Raw genomic sequence first — 25997 nt, forward strand, 5'->3', positions numbered from 1 at the left:
GATCTCATGTTATGAGTGTTCTCACCACCATAAAATAAAATAAAAGTTGAGCATGAGAAGGAGTTAAGTTTATATGCATGTGAAAGGTGTCTGTATGATATAGGTGGAAGAGTGCTGGGGGACTTTTACACACTCAGCTATCATCAGGGTGCCTCAGATTTCACCATTATTTTTATTTCTCTGATACCTGAAAGATCCTATTGATCTTTAGGAGTCTTCTATTGAAAGGTTTCCAAAGTGAGTGTCATATGTGGTGTTGAGAATTCAGTGAGGTGGAGGATCAGTGTTTATACAAACAATTTTGAACACAGGTGGGAAGGGATGAGGAGAAGATGATGTGCCATCAAGTAAGGGAGGAAAGACAGGATGAATCCCACAGAAAGTCCGTCACTTTCAATATGGTGCCCCAGATGTTGCACGAGCCCGGCCCTGGTTTTGCCCTTACCTGGGACAGCGGCTGGAGGAAGGCTCACTGCGGGATGCTTGGTGAAGCGGGGTTTTCTGGTTTCATTGTAACAGGAGAGACAAGAGATCGCCATTCTGTCTCTTCTGCAAAACAAGAGGCATGGGATAGATGATCCAGATTTAGTAGTTAACTAGGGCTGTGGTCTCAAACGATTGTAAAGAAATCCTTGGCATCCCAATGGAGGGATCAAGCATTTCCGTACAGTGTGTTGAAGAACATTCAGAATACCATATGTGATGGTCCTGATTGCCTGAGTTGGGCTGCATTTCAGATTTAATTTACCAAGAAAAGAGTACAGCACCCTCCTTTCCCTAGAGCGAATGTGTGGTTAAAGAGATAAGGAAGGGTCACTGGCAGGTGAAACTCTTCCTCTGGCTAGTGAGGGGAATGCTAATTTTAAAGTATTTGTTTAAAAAGTTGAGAAATCGCACTGCGCAGTTAGGCTTAGTGGTAGAGCATCAGCCTTCGGACCAGAGTCCCGGGTTTGATTCTGGTCAAGGGCACATACCTTGGTTGTGGTTCAGTCCCCAGCCCTAGTCGGGGTCGTGCGGGAGGCAGCCAATTAATGTATCTCTCTCACATCAATGCTCCCCCCTCCCCAACTCTGTCTGGAGATAACTGGAAAAATATCCTTGGGTGAGGATTAAAAAAATAAAGTTGAGAAATAAAAGTGTCTTAAAGTTTGGATTTAAGTTGTTTGAGGGAGGGCTATGTTCAAGTTTATAAAGATGAAGAATAGTCCGGCTGGTGTGGCTCAGTGGTTGAGCGTCAACTCATGTACCAAGAGGTCGCCGGATTGATTCCCAGTCAGGGCACGTGCCCAGGTTGTGACCCTGATCCCCAGTGGGGGGCATGCAGGAGGCAGCTGATCGATGTTCTCTCTCATCAATGTTCCTAACTCTCTCTCCTCATTTCCTCTCTCTGTATAATCAATAAAGGAAAACAATTTTTTAAAAAAGATGAAAAATGAAAGTGCTTGAATTTGCTTCATATACATACTAATCAGATGTAAATGAATATAGTTTTTACTATATCGCAGTGTATATGAGGGCTTTTACTGAATCTTATTTACTTAAGTAGGCAATAATCAAAGGCTGGACCAACTAAAAACCAAACAAGAAACAGGTAGGGTGGATGAGGGGAACCCAGGATCCCAACTCCTAGATGGGCCAGACTCCTCTTGTTTACTCTGTGTTTGTCTGCATACTAAACCCTCCTTGTCTGTCGCCTTTTTTGCCTTGAAGCTCAGCACAAATGTAGCTGGTGGGGGCAGTGCACTGGAGCAGTTAAAATTCCTCTGGTGGTGACAGTGTTCAGTTGTAGTGTTATTATTGTAACTGGTTAATTATGTCACGTCAGCAGTTCAGTGAGGTGGAGGACCAGTGTTTACACAAGCGGGACTTGGAACATGAGCCTTAGCCTCTCTGGTTTGGGCACATTTTTCTCATATACGAGTGTTCCGTTGAACTTTTCTTTTTTTTCTTTCTTTCCCATACTGCTTTAGTCTTCCTGGATAATCCCTTCCCAAACCAGGACACAGTGAATTGGAACTTAGAAAGGAAGGAATCAGTTAAGGCTCAAGTCCCATTTTGCTGCATTTGCTGCTTTTGCCTTGGCTGCCGCGCAGAGGGTCTGGCTGGCTTCAGTGGCTGCAAGCATTCTTTGAATTCTGCCTGCCTCTCTGTGCAATGGGTAGGACCAAGGTTGATGCAGGTTTCCTCTGCATTACAGTTAAGGCATTTGATGCATTCACACCTTCCTCTAAAAAGCTGAGTGCAGAATGGAGATCTCCGGGATTTGCGTTCACACTGTAATTTACCATGATTGCTAAGGCTTCTGGTATGACTGAGTGGGTGGAACAACATGTCTTAGGAAAAAAATACATAATTCTGACAAGATGCTTTTTGGAAAGTCCAACCAGCTGTTTCAAGTAGAACACTGTAAAATTTATTCAAAGTCAATTTTATTTCACTTGGAAGCAAATGTAGTTCAAAGAATGAGCTAAAGTAAACAGTGAAATGTAAGTCACTCCAAGTTTGTGCAGCGTTGTCTTTGTCTAGGGATTTCAGCAGCTTTCTTTGCTGTGGTCAAGCCTGCCCTGCTCTCCTGAGTCATCCTTGCATAACCTGAGGACTGGGGGAAGTTCCTCAGAGAGCTGTGATGGAAGGCTAGGTCAGTCCCACGTGGCCTTGGACCACAGGCTGGCCAAGGGATGAGAATGTGGGATGTTGATTCGCATCGTGAATTAATTTTCTTTTGCTGCTATAACAGGTTGCCATGAACGTAGTGACTTAAGCAGCACACATTTATTATAATTGTGTCGGTCAGGAGTCCAATATCGGTCTCACAGGCCTGAAGTCAAGGTGCGGGCATGGCTGTGTTGCCTTCTGGGTGCTTGCTCTAGGAGAGAATCTGTTTCCGCACCTTTTGCATTGTCTGGTGCTGCACCTGGTCCTTGGATTGAGGTCTTCAGCTCATCGGCAGTAATGAGGAGCCCGGTGCGGTGCTCACAGCTAGCGGGGCTCCTCCACAGCCACGTTAGCCTCCTAGGAGACTCGCCTGGGACTGTTCTCTGATTCTAAGTACCCGGTCTGTGACTGCGTTCGGCCCACTGAGAGAATCCAGGATAACCTGCCCAATGCGAGGGTCTTAACTTCATTGCACTTGCAGAGTCACTTTGGCCATTAAAGTAACATCTTCTTGGGTGTTAGGGTCCTGGCTTTGCCACTAACCAGCTGTGTGATTTGGGGCATTCAGTTCACTTGCTGTCCTGGTTGTGTGAGTTAGGCTGAAAATCCTGTGCATCCCTTTTAGCCCCAATATCGTATGTTTATGTACCATAAACCAGGGGCAGATTCATAGTTACTAAGTTTGTATGTTTTGTTTCTTTATTGATTTTAGAGGGAGAGGGAGAGAGAGATAGAAACATCGATGAGAGAGAACATCAATTGGCTGCCTCCTGCATGCCCCCACTGGTGATTTGGCCCACAACCTGGACACGTGCCCTGACCGGAACTCAAACCCACATCCTCTTGGTGCATGGTTCTATGCTCAGCCACTGAGCCATACTGACCGGCACTAAGTTTTGTTTTTTTGTTTTTAGCTCTGGAGGATGTCATCTGTGAGAACCAAGGCCTTGCCCCCTTATCTATCAACTTTGTGTGTATCTGTATGTGTATTCACATTATACACACACTTGTATAATGTTTTCCATTCAAATATTAGGGAACTATAGCTATGAAGTACCCACAATCTTTCCTCTATCTTTTAACCCCTGAACTCTATGGAAACCTGTTTACATATATGTAAGGAATTTGAAAATATAGAGGTATTTTTAAACATTTGAATATTTTAAAAATAGTAAATCACACAGTTAAAGCTTAGTTAACATGTCCCTCACTATGAAATTGTTAACATGTAAAATAGCTTATATTAGACAAATCCTTTTAGTGTTAGGGACATGCACAATGGATTATGGATGTTCTTCTTTGTTTATTTAATAAACTTTTATTACATTTCCAAATTTATCGTGTGTTCAGTAGAATCAATGTGGAGATCTTTCCAGTGCTTAATTTTATAACTTCTTTGTTTCTGTTCTTGCGAGTATTGTCCTTTGTTTGGTTGATGTTTTCTTATTTAATTAGAAGATGAAAAATATCTCCTTTGGTACAAGTGGGTGTTTATAAAGATCTTTAGGGGACAAGCCGAGGAAATCTTCATTAAAAGATTTGTGTCTTATAATAGAATTTTAAATTGGAGGACAACAAGAAGAGTAAAACCCTAATTCTGAACCCACTTGTGACGACCAGGCAGCAGTGAGCAGGGTTGACGTAGATGGCGCATTGTCTCTGATTTGTTTTATAATGACTGAATTCCAAACCAGTGCTGTCTTTATAGATGGCTTGTCATCCCTTCTCATGTAACTGGCCGAGACTGCTTGCAAAGGTTGTAAAAATCACCATTCAGTGTTCTCTGCTGTGGGTTTGAAGTGGGTGTTCAGATCGAAAAGGAAGCATGTTATTGAAGAACAATGATGAAAAGCGGAAAGGACCTACGAGCCCCCACCCAAGTTGGCCATATTCTGGGCAACATAACGACAGGTGGCTAAGCCATCCTGCACTTGAATGCGGCTGTTGACCAGGAGCTCATCATTGGAAACTTTCTTCCTTGCATTGGAAAAGCGCTTGACTTATTGTAGCTTCCCTCTGCTGCCCCCTTTCCTTTAATCAGTGTGCTGTTAAAGGCAGGTCTTCTGTAGTTGCCTGTACCTGTGTGATGGTTTTAAACAACGAAATGCACACATTTATGTTCATCCCAGTAAATATTTTTGTTTGTTCCATACCAGTTATCAGTGAAAATATTTCAGTCATATTTCTGTCATCCAGCATATTAGTTAGCTCTCCCTTCTAGGATTGTGTCACTAGCAAATTTATCATGCCCTAAATATCCTCGTTTCAGATATTTGTCATTATTATTGTTATTTTAATCTTCATCTGAGGATATTTTTCTATTTATCTTCAGATAGAGAGGGGGAGAAAAGGAGGGAGAGAGAAACATCGATGTGAGAGGGACACATCAACTGGTTGCCTCCCAGATGACCCCGACCAGGACTGGGGACGAACTGCAACTGAGGTATATGCCCTTGACCAGAATCCAACCTGCGTCTTGTTGGTCTGTTGGCCAATGCTCTAACCACTGAGCAAAACCAACCAGGGCCCTCGTTCATATTATTAATAAAAATGCTGGACATCCCAAAGGATGTACAATTACAGAGCTTTGAGGCAACATTACAGAGGCCTCCATCCAGGTTACTTTCTGTTGACTTGTTCATTTTACCAATATCTTGATCAGTTCAAACTACTGTAACAAAATACCAGACTGGGCAGCTTCAACAACAGACATTTATTGCTTATCATTCTGGAGGCTGGGAGGTTAAAGATCGAGGTTCTGGCAGGTTTTGTTACGGATAAGGGCCTTCTTCCTGGCTTGTAGGTGGCCACCTTTTTGCTATGTGCTCACCTGGCTTTTTCTTGGTGCACATGTGGGGGTGGGTGGGGAGGAAGCACACTCCCTGGTATGTCCTCATATAAGGACACGAATACCATTGTGAGAGCTGCACCCTTATGACCTCATCTAACCCTAATTACCTCCCAAAGTCCCTGCCTCAAATATCACCACGTTAGGGCTTCAACATCTGAATTTTGGGCAGGATATAAACATCCAGTTCATAACAACCAACAGGCAGTCAATGCCTACTAGGTACAGGCATAGGCCTTTGATCCTACATTGAACAAGACAAACCCCCTAGACCTTGGATGGGCGGGGGGAGACAGTGCACAAGCCAGCAAGTGAATAACTAGTGTAACTTCAGGTGGTGATAGATGCCATGGAGAAAGTGAGTAGGGTTGAAAGTGCTGGGCGAGGAGTCTATTGGTACAGTCAGGGAAGGCTTGTCTGGGGTGACGTTGGAGTAGAGACCTGAACGATGCACAGGCTTAGGAAAAACGAGAAAGATCCTGAGGCAGAGAGGAGCCTGCAGTGGCCAGTGGTTGTATGCTAGCGGCAGTTGGAGCTTAAGGGGTGAAAGAAAGTGGGGAGAGAGAGCCAGAAAAATAAGCAGGGGCCAGAGTTTCAAAAGCTTTGGGGACCATGGGAAGGAGTTCGTGTTTTATTGTAGCGAGGAGGGAAAGCCATCAGGAGGTTAGTAGACAAGACAGTGTGGACAAGTGCTACGTGTTCACGACGGGCAATGTGGAGAGAGTGTGGCCTTGGCTTAGGCTGGTAGCACTCGGACTTGTAAGAAGCGGACTGGTTTGGGACATATTTTGGAGGTAGAGAGCCAGCAGGCCTCCTGGATGTGGGAGGGGAAAGAGGGAGAATAGAGGCATCATGGTAAAGCTCGATCCTGCACCCAAGCAACTAGGTGAATGATGGGGCCTTTTACCAAAATGAGAAAAACTGGTATAGGATCAGGCTTTGGTGGGGGCACGTGGAAATCAAGAGGGCCATTTCAGACAAGTCAACTGGGAGACGCCTGTCAGACATTCAGGAGGAGATGTGGAGCAGGGACCGGAGTGCAGGGGAGAGGTGGCAGCTTAGATTCAGCCTGGGAGACATCAGTGTGTAGATGGACAGGACTTAGCCCTTTATGTGAAAATCATTAAGGAGCTTTTTAAAAACCTATACTTCTGACTCAACCCCGGAAATTTTTATTCAATTGGTTTGGGGTAGGGCTTTAAACGAAGAAGAAAAACTCCCTAGTTGATCCTAATATGCAGCCAGTTGGTAACAGCTGGTGTAAATGGTTTTAAAAGGAGGCCATAGATGATGAGGTCACCTTGGGAATGAATGCAGAGAAAAGAGAAACTGTCAGGAGATTGAGCCCTGGAGCAACTGGGAAAGAAGAACCAGAAGCTATATATCTACCTATTCCTTTCTCCCTCTCTCTCTCTCTTTGTAAAATGACTCAGGGGAAATTAAAATGGAAGTATAATGCTGTATATCCTTAAAGTCAGATCGATGGTGGTGGTGATGGGGGTGGGGAGCTCTTACATTTCTAAAAGACATTGTGTGTGTGAGAGAGAAATGGCTTTACTTTTAAACATTTTAAAATCTTATCTCTAATTAGTCAAGTTTTATGACTGTGGTTCTAAGAATTCATATACTGTCAACTTGGTAACCCCCCTCTTTAAAAAGCAACTTGTAAAAATCACACTTTGGATAACACTTTGATTTCCTCAGTTTGCATGAGGAGTAGGTATTTTAGAAGCTGACATGTCAAGAGACTTCCGTGTATTTCACAAGTTCAGTCAACAAGTCCCCCTTGATCGGAGGGAGGTATTTATGCTTTTATTTTCTCCAAAGCTAACACACTTAACTCTCTAGTGTTCATGCACAGCATCTCAGGATCACCAGCTTCTAGACATAAATGAATGAAATCACAAGGTCTTGCGGAAGTGGGGAGCATGACTATGGAGACAATTTATGTCTTTCCTTTTTAAAAAAACAAAACACAACAATTGGACATACTGTATATATTTGTTTCTTTTTTATATCCAGTAAGGAAATTAGCACAACAAACTAAAAAAGTCTGTATTTATTATAAAAATAGAGTCTGAATAGCAAGGAGGGTGGAGCATAGTGGAAATCTTACTGATGTTCTATTGATATTAAAGTGCCAGAGTCCATTAGGAGTAACTGGAAGTAAAAGTAGCGGGTGTGTGTTTAGGTCTATCTAGCTTTTCTTCTTTTCCTTTTCTTTCTTTTTTTAAATGTCCTTTATTGATTTTAGAGAGAGAGGAAGGGAGAAGGAGAGAGAGAGAAACATCGATGAGAGAGAACATCAATTGGCTGCCTCCTGCATGTCCCCTGCTGGGAATCAAACCGGCGACCTCTTGGTGCATGGGTTGATGCTCAACCACTGAGCCACACCTGCTAGACTTCTTTTCCTTTTCTTTTAAAAGCCACTATGTGGTTGGTAAAGGAAGCTTCAGTTGCATTAAAATGCTTTATTTCTCAAGTTAGGTTGTGGGTACAGGGTTATCTTTTATATTATCCATCTTCTTTGAGTTATTTAATAAACAAGATAATCTATTAAAATTTATAGTGAGTATTTTAGAATCTTACACATTGCATTCTTTCCCTCCACCCCCCTCTCTTTAATTCTCACCTGTGGACCTGCTTAGAGAGAGTTGGGGGCGGGGGAGAGAAAGAAACATTGATGTGAGAGAGGAACATCAATGGGTTGCCTTCTGTCTGTGCCCTGATCAGGGATTGAACCCACAACCCAGGCATGTACGCTGCCCAGGGATTGAACCAGCAACCTTCCAGTGCACTGGACAATGCTCTAAACAACTGAGCTACTCTGGGAGGGCTGCTTATTTTTTCTTACACATTGTATTTTTAAAGTTATACCTGTTCATGATAAAAAATATATATATAACCACACAGAAGATTTTAAAGTAAAAATGCCCCTCCTCTCATACCCTACCCCTGTTTTCCTGAGCGAAGTGCGTATTCTTCTCTGTTCTGTAGTTCTTTTACCAGTTACCTGTCCAACCTCACATAATAGAGCTCTATTTCTTGATTTCTTTTTTTTTTTTTTTAGGCTTTGACAATATCAAGTGAAAAAATTTAGATTACTTCTGCATCCCACCTCCCCTTTCCTAGCCCCGGATTTTTGTTCAGTACATTCTTTTTTTTTTTTTTTTTTTTTTTATGTTATCAGACTTTATAACTTTCTATTCTGTAGGTATAATTAATTCTTTTTTGTTATGTGTAGAGTTGATTCTGAAAATTGAAACCCCATAAAAACAGCTTTTGCAGTATTATGATTCTATAAACACTCTTGACTGCGGTGTGGCTGGCTCCATAAAGAAGGAACTGGAACCCATGTCACCATCCTGCTGCACTGCCGGTGGGGTGTCCAGCCTCCGAGTCCATTGGCTGCTCTTTACATTTCTTGTCCATTTTCTTGGCCATCCATGTTTCTTCTGTCACAGGTGACCTCTCTAGGAGTCTTCTACAGTTTTGGGGAGGTAAGTGGGAAATACCTCCTTGGATAACTTTTTTTTTTTCATTTGAAATGAACAGGCATTGATTCTGAGATTTGATGTGTTCAAAAATAATGGGTTTTTGTTTTATTTTGTTGTTTTGTTTTGTCCACACACTTATTTAACAGTTTAACTGGGTAAGTTTTCCTAAATCATGCTCTCTTAGAAATTTAAAGGCGTTGTTCTGTTCTCTAAAATCCAGTATTGCTACCAAGACATCAGATTCTAGTTCCATCGTGGTAAACTCTTTTGCCCTAATTTTTCCTTATCATTGGACTTCTGAAATGTACCGAGATGGTATGAATATGAATCCCTTTTCCCCCCTTATTAATCCTACTTGGTATTTAATGAGGCTGCTCTAGCTAAGATTTTGAGCGTCTTTAGCTGAGGACATATTTCTTTCATTACTGTATTTCTTTCATGATTCTTCTCCCCCTTTAGATGGGGAAATTCACTTTAGATGGATATTGGACCTTTTAGAGCTATCTTGCATTTCTCTTAACTGTTTACATTTTTCTTCTCTGCGCCTTTTCCCTGTGTTATGGGATATATACTCCTGAGGAAGGTCACCACCATTTCTTTAACCATGTCCTGTATCTTTTTCAGTCCAGCCTCTGAGATTTTTCTGATTCCACTTGCTTTCATTCTTCTAGAAGTTTACATTTTTTCTAGTGTGCTAATGGATATTTCCCCTATTTTCTAGAACTGCTATGGTTTTATTTTTTAAAAGGATACTTTTTGTTATTTCAGTTTGACCTTTGGAGGGAGGCCACTTGGGCATTTATTTATTTTTAATTTTTTTTCTTTACTGATTTTAGAGAGAGAGGGAGAGAGAGATAGAAACATCAATGAGTGAGAACATCGACTGGCTTCCTCCTGCTTGCCCTCCACCGGGGGTTTGGCTCATAACTTGGGCATGTGTCCTGACCAGGAACTGAACCGGTGACCTCTTAGTGGTTGGGTCAATGCTCAACCACTGAGCCACGCTGGCCAGGCCACTCAGGCATTTAAATGCATGTGTTTAGCTCATCGCTGCCTAGGTCAGGTGTAATAACAAAAAATACAAGCAGACCCCTTATCAGTCCCCTGACCTTTTTCTTGGTTGGCACATAAAGGCAGAGAGCATTTGGGCCACTAAAGTCTCCTAAGTGGAATTCCTTCAAGGGGGACACCCGCAGGGACCGCCTGCTCGAACCCAGGTGCCAGGTAGGAGTGGAGAAACTTCCTCCTCTTTCTCAGAAGTGTCTCGTAGGCAGGAAGAACAGTTGTTTAGAGGGAGGGATTGATGTAACTCATTTCAGTAAATGTGCTTGCTATATAGAAGGTACAGTTCTAGACTCTGCAGGTGATTCAAGAAGGCGTAAGAGACCATCCCTGCCCTTGGAGGGTTTCGGTCTGGTAGGGTTATTAGTTAAGTATACAAATGTTTTTAACAAAAGGTGCAGTAAAGCAAACAGCTATAAACAAAACCTTTTGGGGTTCAAAAGAAGAATCTACCTCTGTATTGGGAAATCAGGAAGGGCTTGGAAATGGTGGTATTTGAATTTTGTCTTGAAAGGTGAATGGACCTCTGACGAGTGGACATGAGGTATGGGAAAGAGAGCTCCTTGGGTGGGGCGAGTGGCAGAGGAAAGTCCAAGAGGTGAGAGAAGAGGGAATCTAGTTTAGTTAGACTATCGGAGGCTTGCTGGAGAGGAGTGTGAAATATTTGAGAAAATGGTTTGGGGTCAGAATGTGGGCATGTTAAGTGCCAAACAAGGTTTGAATTGAGTTTGTTAGAGAATTAGAAAATGTTGATCAGACAGAGGATCTGGTAAATCGACATTTTTAAGATGATGAAGCTGACAGATCTCTGTAGGATGGAATGAAGTAGAGGCAACAGAAAAGCAGTCATCTCGTGAGTTGATTCTGTGCCGTGTGTTGAGCTGTCAGGATACAAAAATGAATGAAACCCAGCCCCTGCCTTCCAAGTTGCTCACAGCCCATCAGACATGAGAGACTAGTTGCATTGCCCAAAGAAACATTTGATTTAAATAATTGTTTAAAAACATACAAATGGGGTCGGGGGGGTGGATAAACCAAAGAACTTATATGCATGTAAGTGTGACCAATGGACATAGACAACAATGCTAGGGATGGGGTTGGTGGGTTGAGAGGAGGGTGTCAATGGGGGGAAAAGGAGAAATATCTGTAACAAAAATAAATAAAAGTAAAAAATAAAAAACATACAAATGTAGTATATTATGAGTAAACATTTTAAAACTGTAATTTAATCCGTTGCCATGACCATCCCAGATTACCAATTTTCACATGATCTCACATTTTCTATTATTATGAATATAGGTAAAATGATATTCTTACGCAATATATATTAAATGCTTAATGAAAGTAGTCTCAGATGTACACATGTGGGATCTTGCTTAATTTTATGTTCTTTGCTATATATTTAATCACCTAGAAATATGAAAAATAATATATCACTTTTATATAATGGTTATGCTGTTTAAAAATGCCAGTAATTCATAACCTACTATTTAATTATTTAAATGAAAATAAAAGAGTTGAATTTAGGCTTGTCAGAACTGGCTTAGTTAGTAAATCTTTTTCCCTTAAGTTTCTCTTATTTCTTATTTTTGGTGATTAGTGTACTTGAATTTGAATACTTTTTATTTTTATTCTTGGGAGGGAAGCTTCAATAAAACTGCTTGTTTTAAAATAACTATCTATTGGTAAAATTATTCATTGCAAATGGATATGTTTTTCTTGCACAGTCATGTAATGGAGAAATTAGAAAGTAAAGGCAATTAGCGTTTTCTAGTAACACCTATTTTAGTACCACGGAATATTTGCAAGAATGTTTTAAGCGTCATTTCACAGTAGGCTTAATCAAAGAGGAAATTGCTTAGTTGAAACAACTGTAAGATTGTCTCTACATTCAGTTAATACTTTTAATACTTTTTAAAGCCAAAATTTCAAAACATATTTTTAATAAAAATAATTATATTTTAAAGACCTTCATTCCACCCTATGGGTTTCACAGGATTGGTTTTATATCCTTGTAATAGATTTATTTCAGAGTAAGAGGGTGTTATCCTGCAGTAATTATTCAATCATCACTATGTAAACTTCACATTTAATTAACTAGCAGAACACCCCTTTGAAGAGTAGTAATAGTAAAAACACACATTATGTATTACTTTTTCAACATAATCAAAAATAATAAGATAAAAGACAGCTTGGTGTGCTTGACCACAGCTGAGCTTGCCTCTTTTTTTTTTCCCTAACAAGATTGTAACAGGTTGTGATAGACTTTGTAGTACTGAAGCCAGCTTGATTTGATTTGATTTTTGCAGGCTAATTCATATTTACATATTCCCCCCCAAATATCCCCTCCCTGCCCACACTCCCATACCTTGTCACTACCCTTATTCTTGAGATTTCATTCCTAAAAAAGAAAGGACAAAATTATCAAGACTAAAATTATTCTTTCAAATGGTCTGATTGCCAAAGTAATCATGATAACATTAGAGATCGTACATTATAACCGGTTCCTTTGCTTTTGGGCAGAACCAAACTTGTGAAACTGTCCTATTTTTAAAAGTCTCCATTGAAAGATATCCTGATCCATTGTAATATTTAACAACTTCACCTTCAGGAAATTATTTTATCCCGTTTAAATAATGCATGCATCGATTTAAGCCTGTGGTTTTTTTCTTCAGTGAATATAAGCTGACTTACCTTACCTGTGTAAGACCTTTTCATTGTATTTGAAGACTTGCTTTAATACTACCCACTAATATATTATAGTTTCTGCAGCTTGTCTGTCATCATATTTTCCAGACACTTTTATCATCTATATCTCTCCCCACTGAATACACTGCAGTTTTCCATTCCTTTTGTTTACAGGATTCAGAATATATCCTGGACACCGAGGGAGACTGACTCATGGTAAATGTCGGGTCAGATTATAGCAGAAACCTACATTATGAATATCCATCTATACCTCAGTGATAGATCTCCTTTAGGAAAAGGAGCCTTTCTAGGCACTAATCTCTACCCTCTGGACTTCAGATTTCCTGTTTGTCCAGTGTGCCATTCTCTTGATTGCCAGAGTAGCTTGTTATCTCTGTGGTACGTTTGTATCTTTTCCTCCACGCGGATATGTAGTCACATATCTGCTCTATGTGGTCATTTATAAATGTTTTTTTATAAGTGCTGCTACTGGTTTATTTTTTTAACATTTTTTTTTTTAATCCTCACCCGAGGATATTTTTCCATTTTTTTGTTCAGGTAGAGTGGGAGGGAGAGAGAGGAACAGAGAGAGAGAGAGAAACATCGATGTGAAAGGAACACATCGAGTGGCTGCCACCCGCACAACCGACCAGGGCCGGGGACAAACTGCAACTGAGGTACGCGCCCTTAGCGGGAACTGAACCCGGGTCTCTCAGGACCGTAGACCGACGCTCTAACTGCTGAGCCAAACCGGCCAGGGCTATTTTTTTTAACATTTTAATATTGAGGTAATATTTACGTATGTGAATTGCCGTTCTTGCATGTGGAATGTATTAAGTTTTGACACATTTCTACACATTTCTCAGTCAAGATGTAGATTACAGCCGTCCCCCTTTATCCACAGGAGATGTTCCAAGACCCCCAGGGAATGCCTAAAACCATGGATAGTACCAAACCCTAAATATAATATGTTTTTTTCTATACATACATACATAACTTCTAAATTAGGCACAATAAGAGATGAACAATAATACCTCATAATACAGTAGAGCAGTTATAACAATATAATTTATCAAAAGTTATGTGGATGTGGTCTTTCTCAAAATATCTTACTGTACTGTGCTTGCCTTTCTTCCTGTGATGATGTGAAATGATATAATCTGCCTGAGTGATGAGATGACACGAGGTGAATGACCGTCACTGTGACTACTATTAGGCTACTGTTAGGGTCACTTGACACAAGGACTCACAGACAGTGTGATACCCACAGTCAGTCTGATAACTGAGATGGCTATTAAGTGATTCATAGGCAGGAGCATACACAGTGTGGAGACTCTGACCAAAGGGATAAATCACATCCTAGGAGGTTGGAGCCGGATGGTGTGAGATTTCATCAAGCTACTCAGAATGGTGCTCAATTTAAAATTTATGAATTGCCCTGGCTGGTTTAGCTCAGCAGTTAGAGTATCAGCTTGTGGACTGAAGGGTCTCAGGTTTGAGTCTGCGTCAAGGTCGTGTACCTGGGTTGCAGGTTCGATCCCCTGCCCTAGTTGGGGTCATGCAGAAGGCAACCAATTGATGTGTTTCTCTCTCTCCCTCCATCCCTTTCACTCTATCTAAACAAACAAACAAAAAAATCATTGGAAAAATATCCCTGGGTAAGGATTATCAAGTACATAAATAAAATAGAGTAAAATTTAAGAATTATTTATTTTTGAAATTTTCCATTTAATATTTTTGGACTTCATTTCACCACAGGTAATTTAAACCATGGAAATCAAAACCACAGTTAAGGGGGCAACTACTGTATAGTAACAGACATTACTTTGATGGACATTTGGATTTTCAGTGTTTGGTATTATGAATAGTGCTACAGTGAGCATTTCTATACATGTCTTTGTGTGGAAATATATATTTATTTATTGGGTTAATACCTAGGATTGGAGTTGTTGAATCATAGAGTAAGTGTATATGTAACTTTATAAGAAACAATTTTCCAGAGTGGTTGCAGCATTTTAGACTCCCACTAACAATGTATGAGTTCTGTTTGCTCTATATCTTTGACAACATTTTCTGTTGTCAGTCTTCTGAAAAATCATTCCACCCTGGCCAGTTTGGCTCAGCAGTTAGCGCGTTGGCCTGCAGACCAATGAGTCCTGGGTTAGATTCTGGTCAAGGGCAAGTACCTCAGTTGCGATTCGTCCCCGGCCCTGGTTGGGTCATGTGGGAGGCAACCAGTCCATATGCCATCTCACATCGATGTTTCTCTCCCTCCCTCCCTCTCTCTCTCCCTCTCCCTCCCTTCCTCCCATTCTATCTAATGATAAATGGAAAAAAATATCCTCAGGTGAGGATAAACAAAACAAAACAAATGTTAATCATTCCAGAGGTTGTGATATAATATCTCATTATTGTGCGTTTCCCTGGTGACTAATGATGTTGACTACCTTTTCATGACTATGTATGTATCTTTCTTTATGAAGTGTGTTCAGATGTTTTGCCTGTTTTCAAACTGGGTTGGTTGTTGCTGAATTTGTAGTTCTTTATACTTCTGGGTCCATGTCCTTTGTCAGATATACGTATTGCAAATATTTTCCGTCTGTGTGGCTCGCATTTTTTATTTTCCTAATTATGTCTTTTGATGAACAGAATTTTTCAGTTTTCATGAAGTCCTATTTATAAATTGTTACGGTTAATTGGGCTTCTTTTATGGCATACCTGATCACTAAGATATTCTATATTTTCTGATAGAAAACTTACAGTTTTAGCTTTTACACATGATTCTGGATTTATCTCAAATTGATTTTTGTGTATGATGTATGAGGGTAGGAGTCAAGCCCCCCCCCCCCCCATGGGCTTCGGATTGTTCCAGAACCAACTGTTAAAAAGGCTTTATTTTCCCCAGTTGAGTTGTCTTAGCACTTTTATCTAATTGTCCGTTAGGTGTGGGTCTATTCCGATGTTGTTTTAATTCTGAAATTGTGAACCATCTTTCACATTTAATGTCATGTTTACGTTATATGAGCATCCCCTGTCCAGGATATTAGTGAAAGCATTGGACAAAAAAAAAAGAATCTAAAACCAGGTAATTGAATTAGATCAAGGCCTTTTCTGCCCTTTTTATTTAATATTAAAACCTGCTCCTACATACCCTTCCCCTCTGTGTTTCTGACTCTCTCTACCTTCCTGGATTTCTGTAAGGATTAGACAAGGGCCATGCAGGTGCTCACTTCTCCCTATCTAGCCCCACATCTCCAGGTGGGTAAGGGAAAGGGAGGGGCAGGTGCCTTACCAGAAACCACGCTGTTTTCCAAATAGATAGAAATTTAACCTTTTACCAGAAATTACCCTCATCCTGCCTTCGGTTCTCAAGATGGTGGCTCAAGTTACTGCAGGGAATTTTCCCAATAAATTTTCCTGCTCTTTGCAAAATACTCTTGTAATTATTAAGCACGTGATGAAACAGAAAACTAACTTTCAGGGCAATGAGTGGTATGAATTTCCTGCATTTCACCTCAGTAACCACATTCTCCGTGGCTATTTTCCCTTAGAGAAATGAACAAGATTTGTTTTCTTCAATGATTTGTCTGTCTGTTGACTACTCCCTTTTTAAGGTCATCCAAGAGAAAAGCCATATATCATATTCATGACCGTTTCCTTGTAACTCCCAAGTGAGTCTGTAAGGAAAATATTTGTTTGCTGTGGTTTGCTGCATAAATTGTTTCCTAGTTTTCAAACGCCGACAATTTGCTCAGTACAAAGCTCTCCACTGTCCATGTCCAGAATGTATTGTGTTTCCAGGGCATGTTGAAGCAGACACCGGTGAGCAGGGGCAGCTCTCACTTCCCTGGGTTTTTTGGTATCACCTTTGGGTGCCCCAGGTTTCCCAGCAACCTTGGGGGATGGGGATGGCGTCCCTCCTTCAGTATCCTGCTCCTCCCGTGTCTCACTGTCCCATGTCCACTGAGGACAGTCTCAGGGTTAGAGGCTTACAGTCTGCCATCCCCGAGGAGTCCCCGAGACACATACGTACACTAGCGTGTCTATATGTGTTGTGCAGTACATTCCAAGCCGGGGAGCTGGACTCTCCAGAGATTTGTCTTTCAGGTTGCTTTTTCTCTGGATATGGTGTTTTTTCACTTAGGTGTCCACGTCTTAGCACGCAGGCCAGTAGAGATAACGTGTTTTCATTTATTCACCTAGCAAGAATTTACCTACAGACACCGAGGCGGGTGCTTGTGACATAACATGGAAGTGGCAGACATGCAGCGTATTGTCAGCTGCAGTTCTATATTGATACATAAACAATTCTGGGGACTCAAGGTAGGAACATGGGGTGGGAGCTGTTCTTGATGAGTTTTGGTGCACGAGTGCCTTAGTCCATTTAGGCTGCTATAGGAAAATACCACAGACTGGGTGGTGCTTATGGACAACAGAAATTATTTGTCACAGTTCTGGAGGCTGGGAAGTCCAGAATCAAGGCACCAGCATGGTTGGGTTCTGGGGAAAGACCCTTTTCTTGGTGCATAGTGGCACCTTCTCACGGTGTCCTTATAGGCAAAAGGTGCAGCTGGAGGGCTCTGTGGGGTCTCCTTCCTAATCCCTCTCCAAAGGGTGCCAGCCTCATGACCTAATCACCTCCCAGAGGCCCCGTACCTCCTAACGCCATCCTTAGGAGGTTAGCATATCAACACATGGATTTGTGGGGGGACACAGACATTCAGGCAGTAGCCAGGAGGGATGGCATGTTTGAGGTTGGAGGTGAAGACAGCAGCCTGGTTTGCTGGCCGAGGGTGGAAAATAGGAAGTAGAACAGTCAGTCCAAATGGAGTGCTGTAAAGCTCACAGTTTAGAACATTAATTTGATCGAAGAGGTAATTGGGAATCTTTTCCAGATTATAAAGACATGGGTGATGTGGATAAGAAATTATTCTTGATACTATGGTTGTATTCTGCTAGTCCTCTTCCTACCTCTAGTCCTTGGGATTTTTTATCCCCTAAATGTGAGGATTTTCTAAACGAATGCTCCTTACTTAGTTCACTTCTCTCCCTACAACACTGCCTTCCAGACTGTGCTCCTGGGTGTACCCTCAGGGTCTCCCGGGCAGGTAGGGGAGAGGAACCAAGGAGATGGCCATGCCTGGCTGCACCCCACACAGATACATTTATCTGTTCTCTATATTGTGGTTCATAGAAAATAATTTAACAAAGAGTCTAAGGTCATTTTTTTTTTTAAGTTGGAAAACTCTGCTGTTTATTTTCTCTCTGATGTTTGAACATAATCTTTTGACCTCAGCTAACTTCATTTATATTTGGTTAAGTATTTGATTAAGTATTGATTAAGTCAATGGTTGTGTGTTATCATTTAAGTAGCAATGAGAGTACACAGTCCAAGGACGTTGGTAAGAAGGCTGCCTCTTTGTCTCCTTTCCTTTTACCCCTAGTTTTTTTTTATCCTCACCCGAGGACATTTTTCCATTTTTTGTTCAGATAGAGTGGGAAGGAGAGAAAGAAACATTGACGTGAAAGGGACACATCGAGTGGCTGCCCCCTGCATGACCAACGAGGGTCGGGGACAAACTGCAACCGAAGTACGTGCCCCTAGTGGGAATTGAACCCGGGTCTCTCTGGACCGCAGGCCAATGCTCTAACCGCTGAGCCAAACAGGCCAGGGCCCTAGTGTTTTTTTGTTTTTACTTACTATTAATTTATTTTTGTTACAGGTGTTTCTCCTTTTCCCCTCATTGACAAGCTCCTCCAGATCACCCCCCCAACATTGTTGTCTATGTCCATTGTTTATTCATACATGCATATAAGTTCTGTGGTTTATCTCCCCCCCCCCCCCCCCCCCCCCGCCGCCCCACCTCTTCTGAGGTTTGTCAGTCTACCCTACTTCTATTTCCCTGGGTCTATTTTGTTCATCAGTTTGTTTTGTTCATTATATTCCACAAATAAGTGAGATGATGTGATATTTGTCTTTCCCTGATTGGCTTGTTTTGCTTAGCGTAATACTCTCCAGGTCCCCCCATGTCATCTCAAAGGATAAGAGATCTTTCTTTCTTACAGCTGCATAGTATTCCATTGTGTACATGTACCACACCTTTTTTGTCCACTCATCTACTGATAGACCCTTGAGTTTCCAGATCTTAGCGATTGTAAATAGTGCTGCTATGAACATAGGGGTACATATATTCTTTCTGATTGATGTTTCAGGCTTCATAGTTACCCCTAGTTTTTATCTCTCTCTCCACCCCTTCCCTAAACCATTCATACCACTAAAACAACAGGGCTGAAAACTTTAATTAGCCCGTTGCTGTTTGGTCACAAGTTGGTATAGAAACTCCATAAGAATTGGTGAATTGGATTGCAGCAGCTAAGTATGAGAAGGAGTGGATAGAGAGTGAATGGAGTGTGTACAGGAGCTGGTGTCCAGAGGGAAGTGGATAGTGTGTGGAGTGTATAGGAGCTGAGTGTCCAGAGGGGAGTGGATAGCGTGTGGAGTGTATAGGAGCTGAGTGTCCAGAGGGGAGTGGATAGCGTGTGGAGTGTACAGGAGCTGAGTGTCCAGAGGGGAGTGGATAACGTGTGGAGTGTACAGGAGCTGAGTGTCCAGAGGGGAGTGGATAGCGTGTGGAGTGTACAGGAGCTGAGTGTCCAGAGGGGAGTGGATAGCGTGTGGAGTGTACAGGAGCTGAGTGTCCAGAGGGGAGTGGATAGCGTGTGGAGGGTACAGGAGCTGAGTGTCCAGAGGGGAGTGGATAATGTGTGGAGGGTACAGGAGCTGAGTGTACAAGGGTACTAGAGCAGTGCACAGCCTGGCCTTGGGGAGCCCATTCTTGAAGCAGATGATGCTGGAACCGGGTTTGGAGTCGGGGAGGAAGTTTGGCAGGCTTGACGGAAACGACTTAAGGAGAATTCTGAGGAAATAGGTGTGCAAGAAAAGGGGACAGTGAGATAGTAGACTGAGGACAAGCAAGAATAAATGTGAATGAAGAAAACATGTTTTTCTTCATTTCTTTTTTGTTGTTGTTGTTTTGTTTTTTAATCCTCACCCGAGGACATTTTTTTCCTTTTTTTTTTTTAAATCAATGCAGGAGCAGATAGAGTGGGAGGGAGAGGGAGGGATGTAGGGAGGGAGGGAGAGAGAGAGACAGACAGAGACAGAGAGACAGAGACATTGACATCGACGTGAAAGGGACACACCGAGTGGCTGCCACCCGCATGGCCAACCAGGGCCGGGGACAAACTGCAACCGGGGTACATGCCCTTAGCGGGAACCGAACCAGGGTGTCTCTGGACCACAGGCCGACGCTCTAACCGCTGAGCCAAACTGGCCAGGGCGTTTTTCTTCATTTCTTCATTTTCAACTGCCATCCTCAAAGTGCTGGTCAGTATGACTGAATTAGTCTGATTAGAACATTCTGATATGGCGAGTTTGGGGTGGGGGGTGGGGTCAAAAGAGATCGTCAGATAAAAATGCCCAGCACAGTGCTCTCCACAAATAAATATTAAAGGAAAGAACAAATAAAAAGATGTAATAATGTGGGATGATGGGATTCTCAGTTCCTCCTGATAATTCCTTTGGGAAAATAACTTGTAAAGTGCATCTTAGATGTTCTTTATGTTGAAGTTGAAATATTTCAAGTGATGGTTAAATAATATTTGAGTGATGATACAACCTAGACATCTTGATAATAATACTTAAGACTGATGAACTGTTAAAGAGTCGGGTGTTTTTATGACATACTGTTATTATATCCTGATAGATATTTCACTTTGTAGGGAAGAGCCAACTTGTACAAAGGACGTTTTTTTAAAATCCTGTCCTCGACCCGTTTTGCTACATATTATTCTGTGTGCAGTACCTCCTATTAGGATGATTTTCTTGTGCCTCAGTTCTTTCTGGATAGTTTTTGAAAGTCAAGTTGAAATAAGCCAGAGTTTGTGCCAGTTTAGATATAACTAAATTACTAAATTATACACATTTTATTGCTGTTCCCATGACAAGAGTATCTTCTAGATATTCTTTTTAGTAGGTCATTGAATCTTTTTTACTTTATGGAGCAGCAAGAAATGCATGAAGGAATTTGAATTTCAAGAGGCTGTCTTGCATTTATATCTACGCATTGGCATTTAGAGTCTATAAAATAAATTGGAAGTGAATGTTTTATTTACCTGTTAGACTCTCAGCTAGATCATCAAGTAGTACTTTGCCAGATATATTGGAATACACTTGATGGTGTAGAAATGGAGTGTAAAGCCTTTCATCAAAAGTATTTTTGTGTGCTGATCTCATGAGGATTTTAATGTCAGATAAAGTACCTGTACATATAACATAGAAGCAAAAATTATTTGGAAAGTAAAACTGTCATATGTATTCTTTTTTATATATATGAGCAAAATAGTCCCTATTTATTGAAATCTATTTTAGATTAGGAATCGTTATACTACTTCACCTGGTGAAATTGCCACATTTCTTGATAAAGCTGACAGCGTGACTGATAGCTGCACACCCAAGGTTAGACCGAGGAGTTGGTTTCTCTCTGGCTCTCTCTCCTTTTAAGCCTCCCTTTCATGTGCAGCCAAGAGAAATGTAAGCTCTGCAGCTCCTTGGGGGCCTGGGCCTGATGAGAGGAGGCAGAAGAAAGGCAGCAGTTTGGAAAGCCTGCCCAAGGCACCGGGGGCAAAGGGCCCGGTGATGACATGACTCCCAGACCTTTCCAAGGAGATGAATGAGAAGGCGGTGCCTCCCTGAGCTCTGGGTGTATTTCACCCGCAAGAGTAGTCCCAGGCTATCAAACCAATTGTTCTGGCTTTATCCTTCAGATGTTGCAAAGGAAAAATAAATACACTCTTTTATTGTTCTTCCAAGTCGTTAACCGTTTATCTGTAATCATCTGCAGTTTATGTGGGAATAAGTCTTCTAAGGATCACTGCACTTTGCTGGATTTGAAATCAGAGTAGAATTCATTTCATTTAATGTGGGAAACCTTTTGAGAAACTTGACACAAACTGACTTCTCAGCCTCTTAGAATGGAATCGAAAAAGAACACCATAGAAAAACACAGCCAGATGCACGGGTTAGAGCGCCACGAGCTTTATGACTCTTTCTCTGTGGTTACTGATCACTGCAGTGACCACAGAGAGTCCATGTGACTGGGCGAATTTCAGGTTGCAGTCACAGGGATGTAACTAGGCAAGCCATAACGTGTATCACTGAGAAGTTGTATCCCTGCTGTTCCTTGTGTTAAGCATGTTGGATGATTTTAGGAACACTTAATACATTTGCTTTGGTGGAAAAGTGGCCACTGGTGTGTGGAAGTGATCTGTGAAGAAATAAATTCCTCCAGCTCCCACATCAACATATCACAAAAGACCATACTAGGGATTGACAATTTGGGGATTTTACAGATCTCCTCAACAAGCAGTTCAGAATGGTTTCTAAGAGTGCTAAATCAGTTTCTTGGTGCATGGATTTGGCTGGCATGGATTTGGGCAGAGCGGGCCAAACAGAGCTAATTGAGGTGGGGGGGTGGGAATCGAGAGAACAGGCCGTAATGGTGAATAGAGTTATTTGTCACCGAGTTTGTAATAGGATTTTCAATTAATTCATGCAGGCATCCAGTGCCTTACATTAGCCCTGTCAAGATGAACTACAGCCACATCTAAAATGCCATCTTCTATTAAACGGTGCATGTCCTTGAATTTGTAATTTCTTCTGTTCAACCAGAAGATGAATGGATTCCACTCAGAAAACAAATGTGTGCACATTTCGACATCCCGAACACTTCCTAGGAGGAACATTCTTTGCATTGTTATACAGTGAAGATGTATTAAAATGTAATTGCCATGAGAATTCGTCCAAAGAGAAAGGCATCCAGCTGCCAGAGACAAATACATTTTCAGGTGCCATGTTTCACTGGTGAGCCAGCTTTGCATTCTGGGCGATGACGACGATGGAGGTAGTTCACGTATGTGGCACCTGCTGCCCACTGGGCCATTTGTGGTGGCTTTCTTACATCTGTTCACTAATGCTCACAACGACCCAGATGAAGAAAATGAGGCACAGAGAGGTTCCCCTGCTCAAGGTCACACAGCTAATAAGTGGCTGAGCTGGGATTCAAACCCAGGCATTCGGCTCTGGAGTCTGGCCTCCCACCAGGTGCCCGGTGCTGCCAGATCATGGTCCCATCAGCTGTGTTCCAAGAGCTGGTTTACTGCAGTAGTTGTCATTGCTCAGTCTCTGGCTCGATCACTCTTCCTGTCTCTCTCTCATAGTAATATTCATTGCTGTGTGTATTTACTGTCATTTCCTCAAACCTGTCTTGGGAAATATTGGTCTGGGATAACCAGACCTCAAGAAATGCGTAATGAAGAAGAGAATGTCGTGAGGCATCTCCGTGAGAGTAGACAGAGGTTAGCATCCTTCCACAGAGTTGGACACTGACTGTGACCCAAGTTCACAGGATGGTGAAGCACCAGAGTTCCTGGTGGGCATTTCCCTTCTGGGGAAGCCGAAGGGCACAGCAGGACTGTTCACAAGATCCAGTCAAGGACGGGCAACAGGAGTCAGGCCATTCTTTAGAGCTAGGATCTCCAGGCAGGGTCCAACAGTCAGAGGGCACATGAGGGTCCCAGGACTTCTGGAAGGTTCATCCCCTGTCTTCTGGGACATTGGCCTCGAGAGAAGCTCTAATCTACCAAAGGCAGCATCTTGCGGGCCAAGCAAGACCAGATGACTGCCAGTAGCATGCTGCGATCCAAGAATTGGCTCTTCCCCTCAAGCCAAACAAAATTAACAAAAAAAGTCTGGCTTTTATAAGTAGGTCAGGCTCTACCTCTCTGACTAGAAACCAAACTGTTTTTTAAAACTACATTATGCAGTTTTGTTGCTATCAAGGTTCTAAAACTGTGATTCCCTTTTTTTTTTTTTTTTGTATGTGTGGGGGCTGGGGCTAGGGAGAGGGTAGTGGTGTAAGTCATGTTCCCTGTTGCTCTACTTCATTAGAAAGAGTAAACGTTCAAAAAAAAAACAAAACACCATTTCAACCAGTTTAGACCTGTGCTGTGCACATAGCTGTCTGCCCGCCAGTCCACTTCCTGTCCATTTTCCGTCTCGCTGCCACACTCCTCTGCCTGGCACGCGGTTCTTACCGTGGCTGTCTGTGCTTCCAGCCTGGGAGTGGCTTATCACTGCTTGAAGGACACAGCAATTGAACCTCTTTAACATGTCACTCAAGACTCTCCATAAGAGAGCCTCAGCCCACCTCTCCTACGCTTTGTATTCCACAGTCGGTCTCCGGGAACCGGTTTCTGCGTGAGACCCCACTCCCGCCGCACAGCATGCGCGTCGTCTGCGGGTGCTGTCTCCTCTGCCCGCCGTGCCCTCTCTGTTCTCTCTCCTCCTTCCACTCCAGCCTGGCCTGGCTAACTCCTCCTTATCCTTTAAGACTTGGCTCAGGCGTCACTTCCTCCAGCAAGTGTTTCATCTTTTTCACCCATCGAAGACCTGTGCTGTCTGCTCCTCTGTCATGTCGGTGTCCTTGTATAACTCTATGACTGCCTTCACCACACTGCATGGCAGGTGTTTCTAATGCCTTGTCCCTTAAGAACTCAGCCCTGTTCCTTTAAAGTCTCAGCACTAGCACGTTGCCTGGGAAAAAGGGAAGGCTTGATTGATACATGTTTTCTGGATGAAGGAATAAATGAGTAAGTACATGAAAAGCAGGAGCCCAATAATCTCATGCGGCAAATGCCTGTGAACGTGTTTGATTTGATATTTATTCTTCGAATCAGTGATAGGCAGCAGTGTCCCAGAGAGGTCAGAGCTCTCCTCGGAGTGACAAGTAATGCTCAAGAATGGGTACCTTTAATGCCATTGGGAAATCCATTCGATGATTAAATTGCCTGGGGGCACGCACATTTTTAAACCTGTCGTTTTAAAATCGTAATGCAATGCAGTAACGTTTAAAACGTCAACTATTAGCATATCAGCCTAACGGTGCTCTGTAACCAGGAAAGCGCAAAGTTGAATGATCTTGTATAGATTGTAAAAGACCCTGTGTCTGTACAATTACAGATTATAAACTCTGAGAGGGCAGCAGCTGTGGCTGTTGTATATTAGACCCTGGCGCATAGTCGACCCTCAGTATTTGAGTTCATGAGAGAATAGGACCTACTGTCCACATGAAAAGTAGTTGGGAAAGTTTTGCCCAAAGCCAACTCTGCCGATGCGATTCCCAGCCAGGGCACCTGCCCAGGTTGTGGGCCAAAGTCCCAGTGGGCATGTAGGAGGCGGCTGGTCGATGTTCTCGCTCATCTATGTTTCTATTTCTCTCTCTCCCTTCCTCTCTCTAAAATCAATAAAGAAAAAATACTAAAAAAAAAAAAAAAAAGACAGCAGTTGGTAAATAAATGAATTGTGCTTCTATTTAAGTTTTTCTTCCCAATGCTTATCATTTGCCCTGCTGAATAAATGCTGTCAGACAATAAGTTTGTTTTTTTATGAGTTTTTGAATTTCACACCAGGGAGCCAGACTCAGCAGTTGTATTTCCATGTATTAAATGCCCCAAACATACCCTACTGAGTTAGCCTGAGGAGTAGAAAGTTCAATCACAAGAGGGTGCATGGGTGGGCTACAGTTCTTTCACTGTGACATTTGTATTTGCTATTTTTTGGTGAAACCAATGTATAATATTTTTCTGTAAGATTTTCTTCCTAGGGCAATGTATTTAAGGTTTGACCTTGGCTAAACACAGTTCCAGACATTTTGGGAATGTTTTCCTCACAAAAACTCCTCTCTTTTTTTAAGGGTATACCTCAGTTACCATGTGCCAAAGCATTATACAACTACGAAGGGAAAGAGCCTGGAGACCTTAAATTCAGCAAAGGCGACATCATCATTCTGCGGCGACAAGTGGATGAAAATTGGTACCACGGGGAAGTCAACGGGATCCATGGCTTTTTCCCCACCAACTTTGTGCAGATTATCAAACCATTACCTCAGCCCCCACCTCAGTGCAAAGCACTTTATGACTTTGAGGTGAAAGACAAGGAAGCGGACAAAGATTGCCTTCCGTTTGCAAAGGTAATGTTAGAATGGGATTGTTTTCCTTTTGCTAGGTGGTCCCCTGTACCTGGATCCAAGGCAAGATGGCTTGTATTTAATTTTGCAAAAAAAGTACAGTAGTTTTATGTGGACTATATCACTGTGCTTTTAAAAATACTTGGAAGCAGTCTTCTTAAA

The 25997-nt window shown here is 42.1% G+C and overlaps 1 protein-coding gene across 1 annotated transcript in view; it reads left to right on the forward strand.

Annotated features, from left to right (window-relative positions):
* SH3RF1 (SH3 domain containing ring finger 1) overlaps positions 1-25997 on the forward strand; it is a 166165-nt gene that overhangs the window by 79262 nt on the left and 60906 nt on the right. The window contains exon 3 of the mRNA XM_036240139.1: positions 25563-25838. Coding sequence (XP_036096032.1) covers positions 25563-25838 — 276 coding nt within the window. The remainder of the gene's footprint in view (positions 1-25562; positions 25839-25997) is intronic.

This window comes from Molossus molossus, unplaced genomic scaffold (assembly GCF_014108415.1).
Source record: "Molossus molossus isolate mMolMol1 unplaced genomic scaffold, mMolMol1.p scaffold_m16_p_4, whole genome shotgun sequence".
NCBI lineage: Eukaryota > Metazoa > Chordata > Mammalia > Chiroptera > Molossidae > Molossus > Molossus molossus.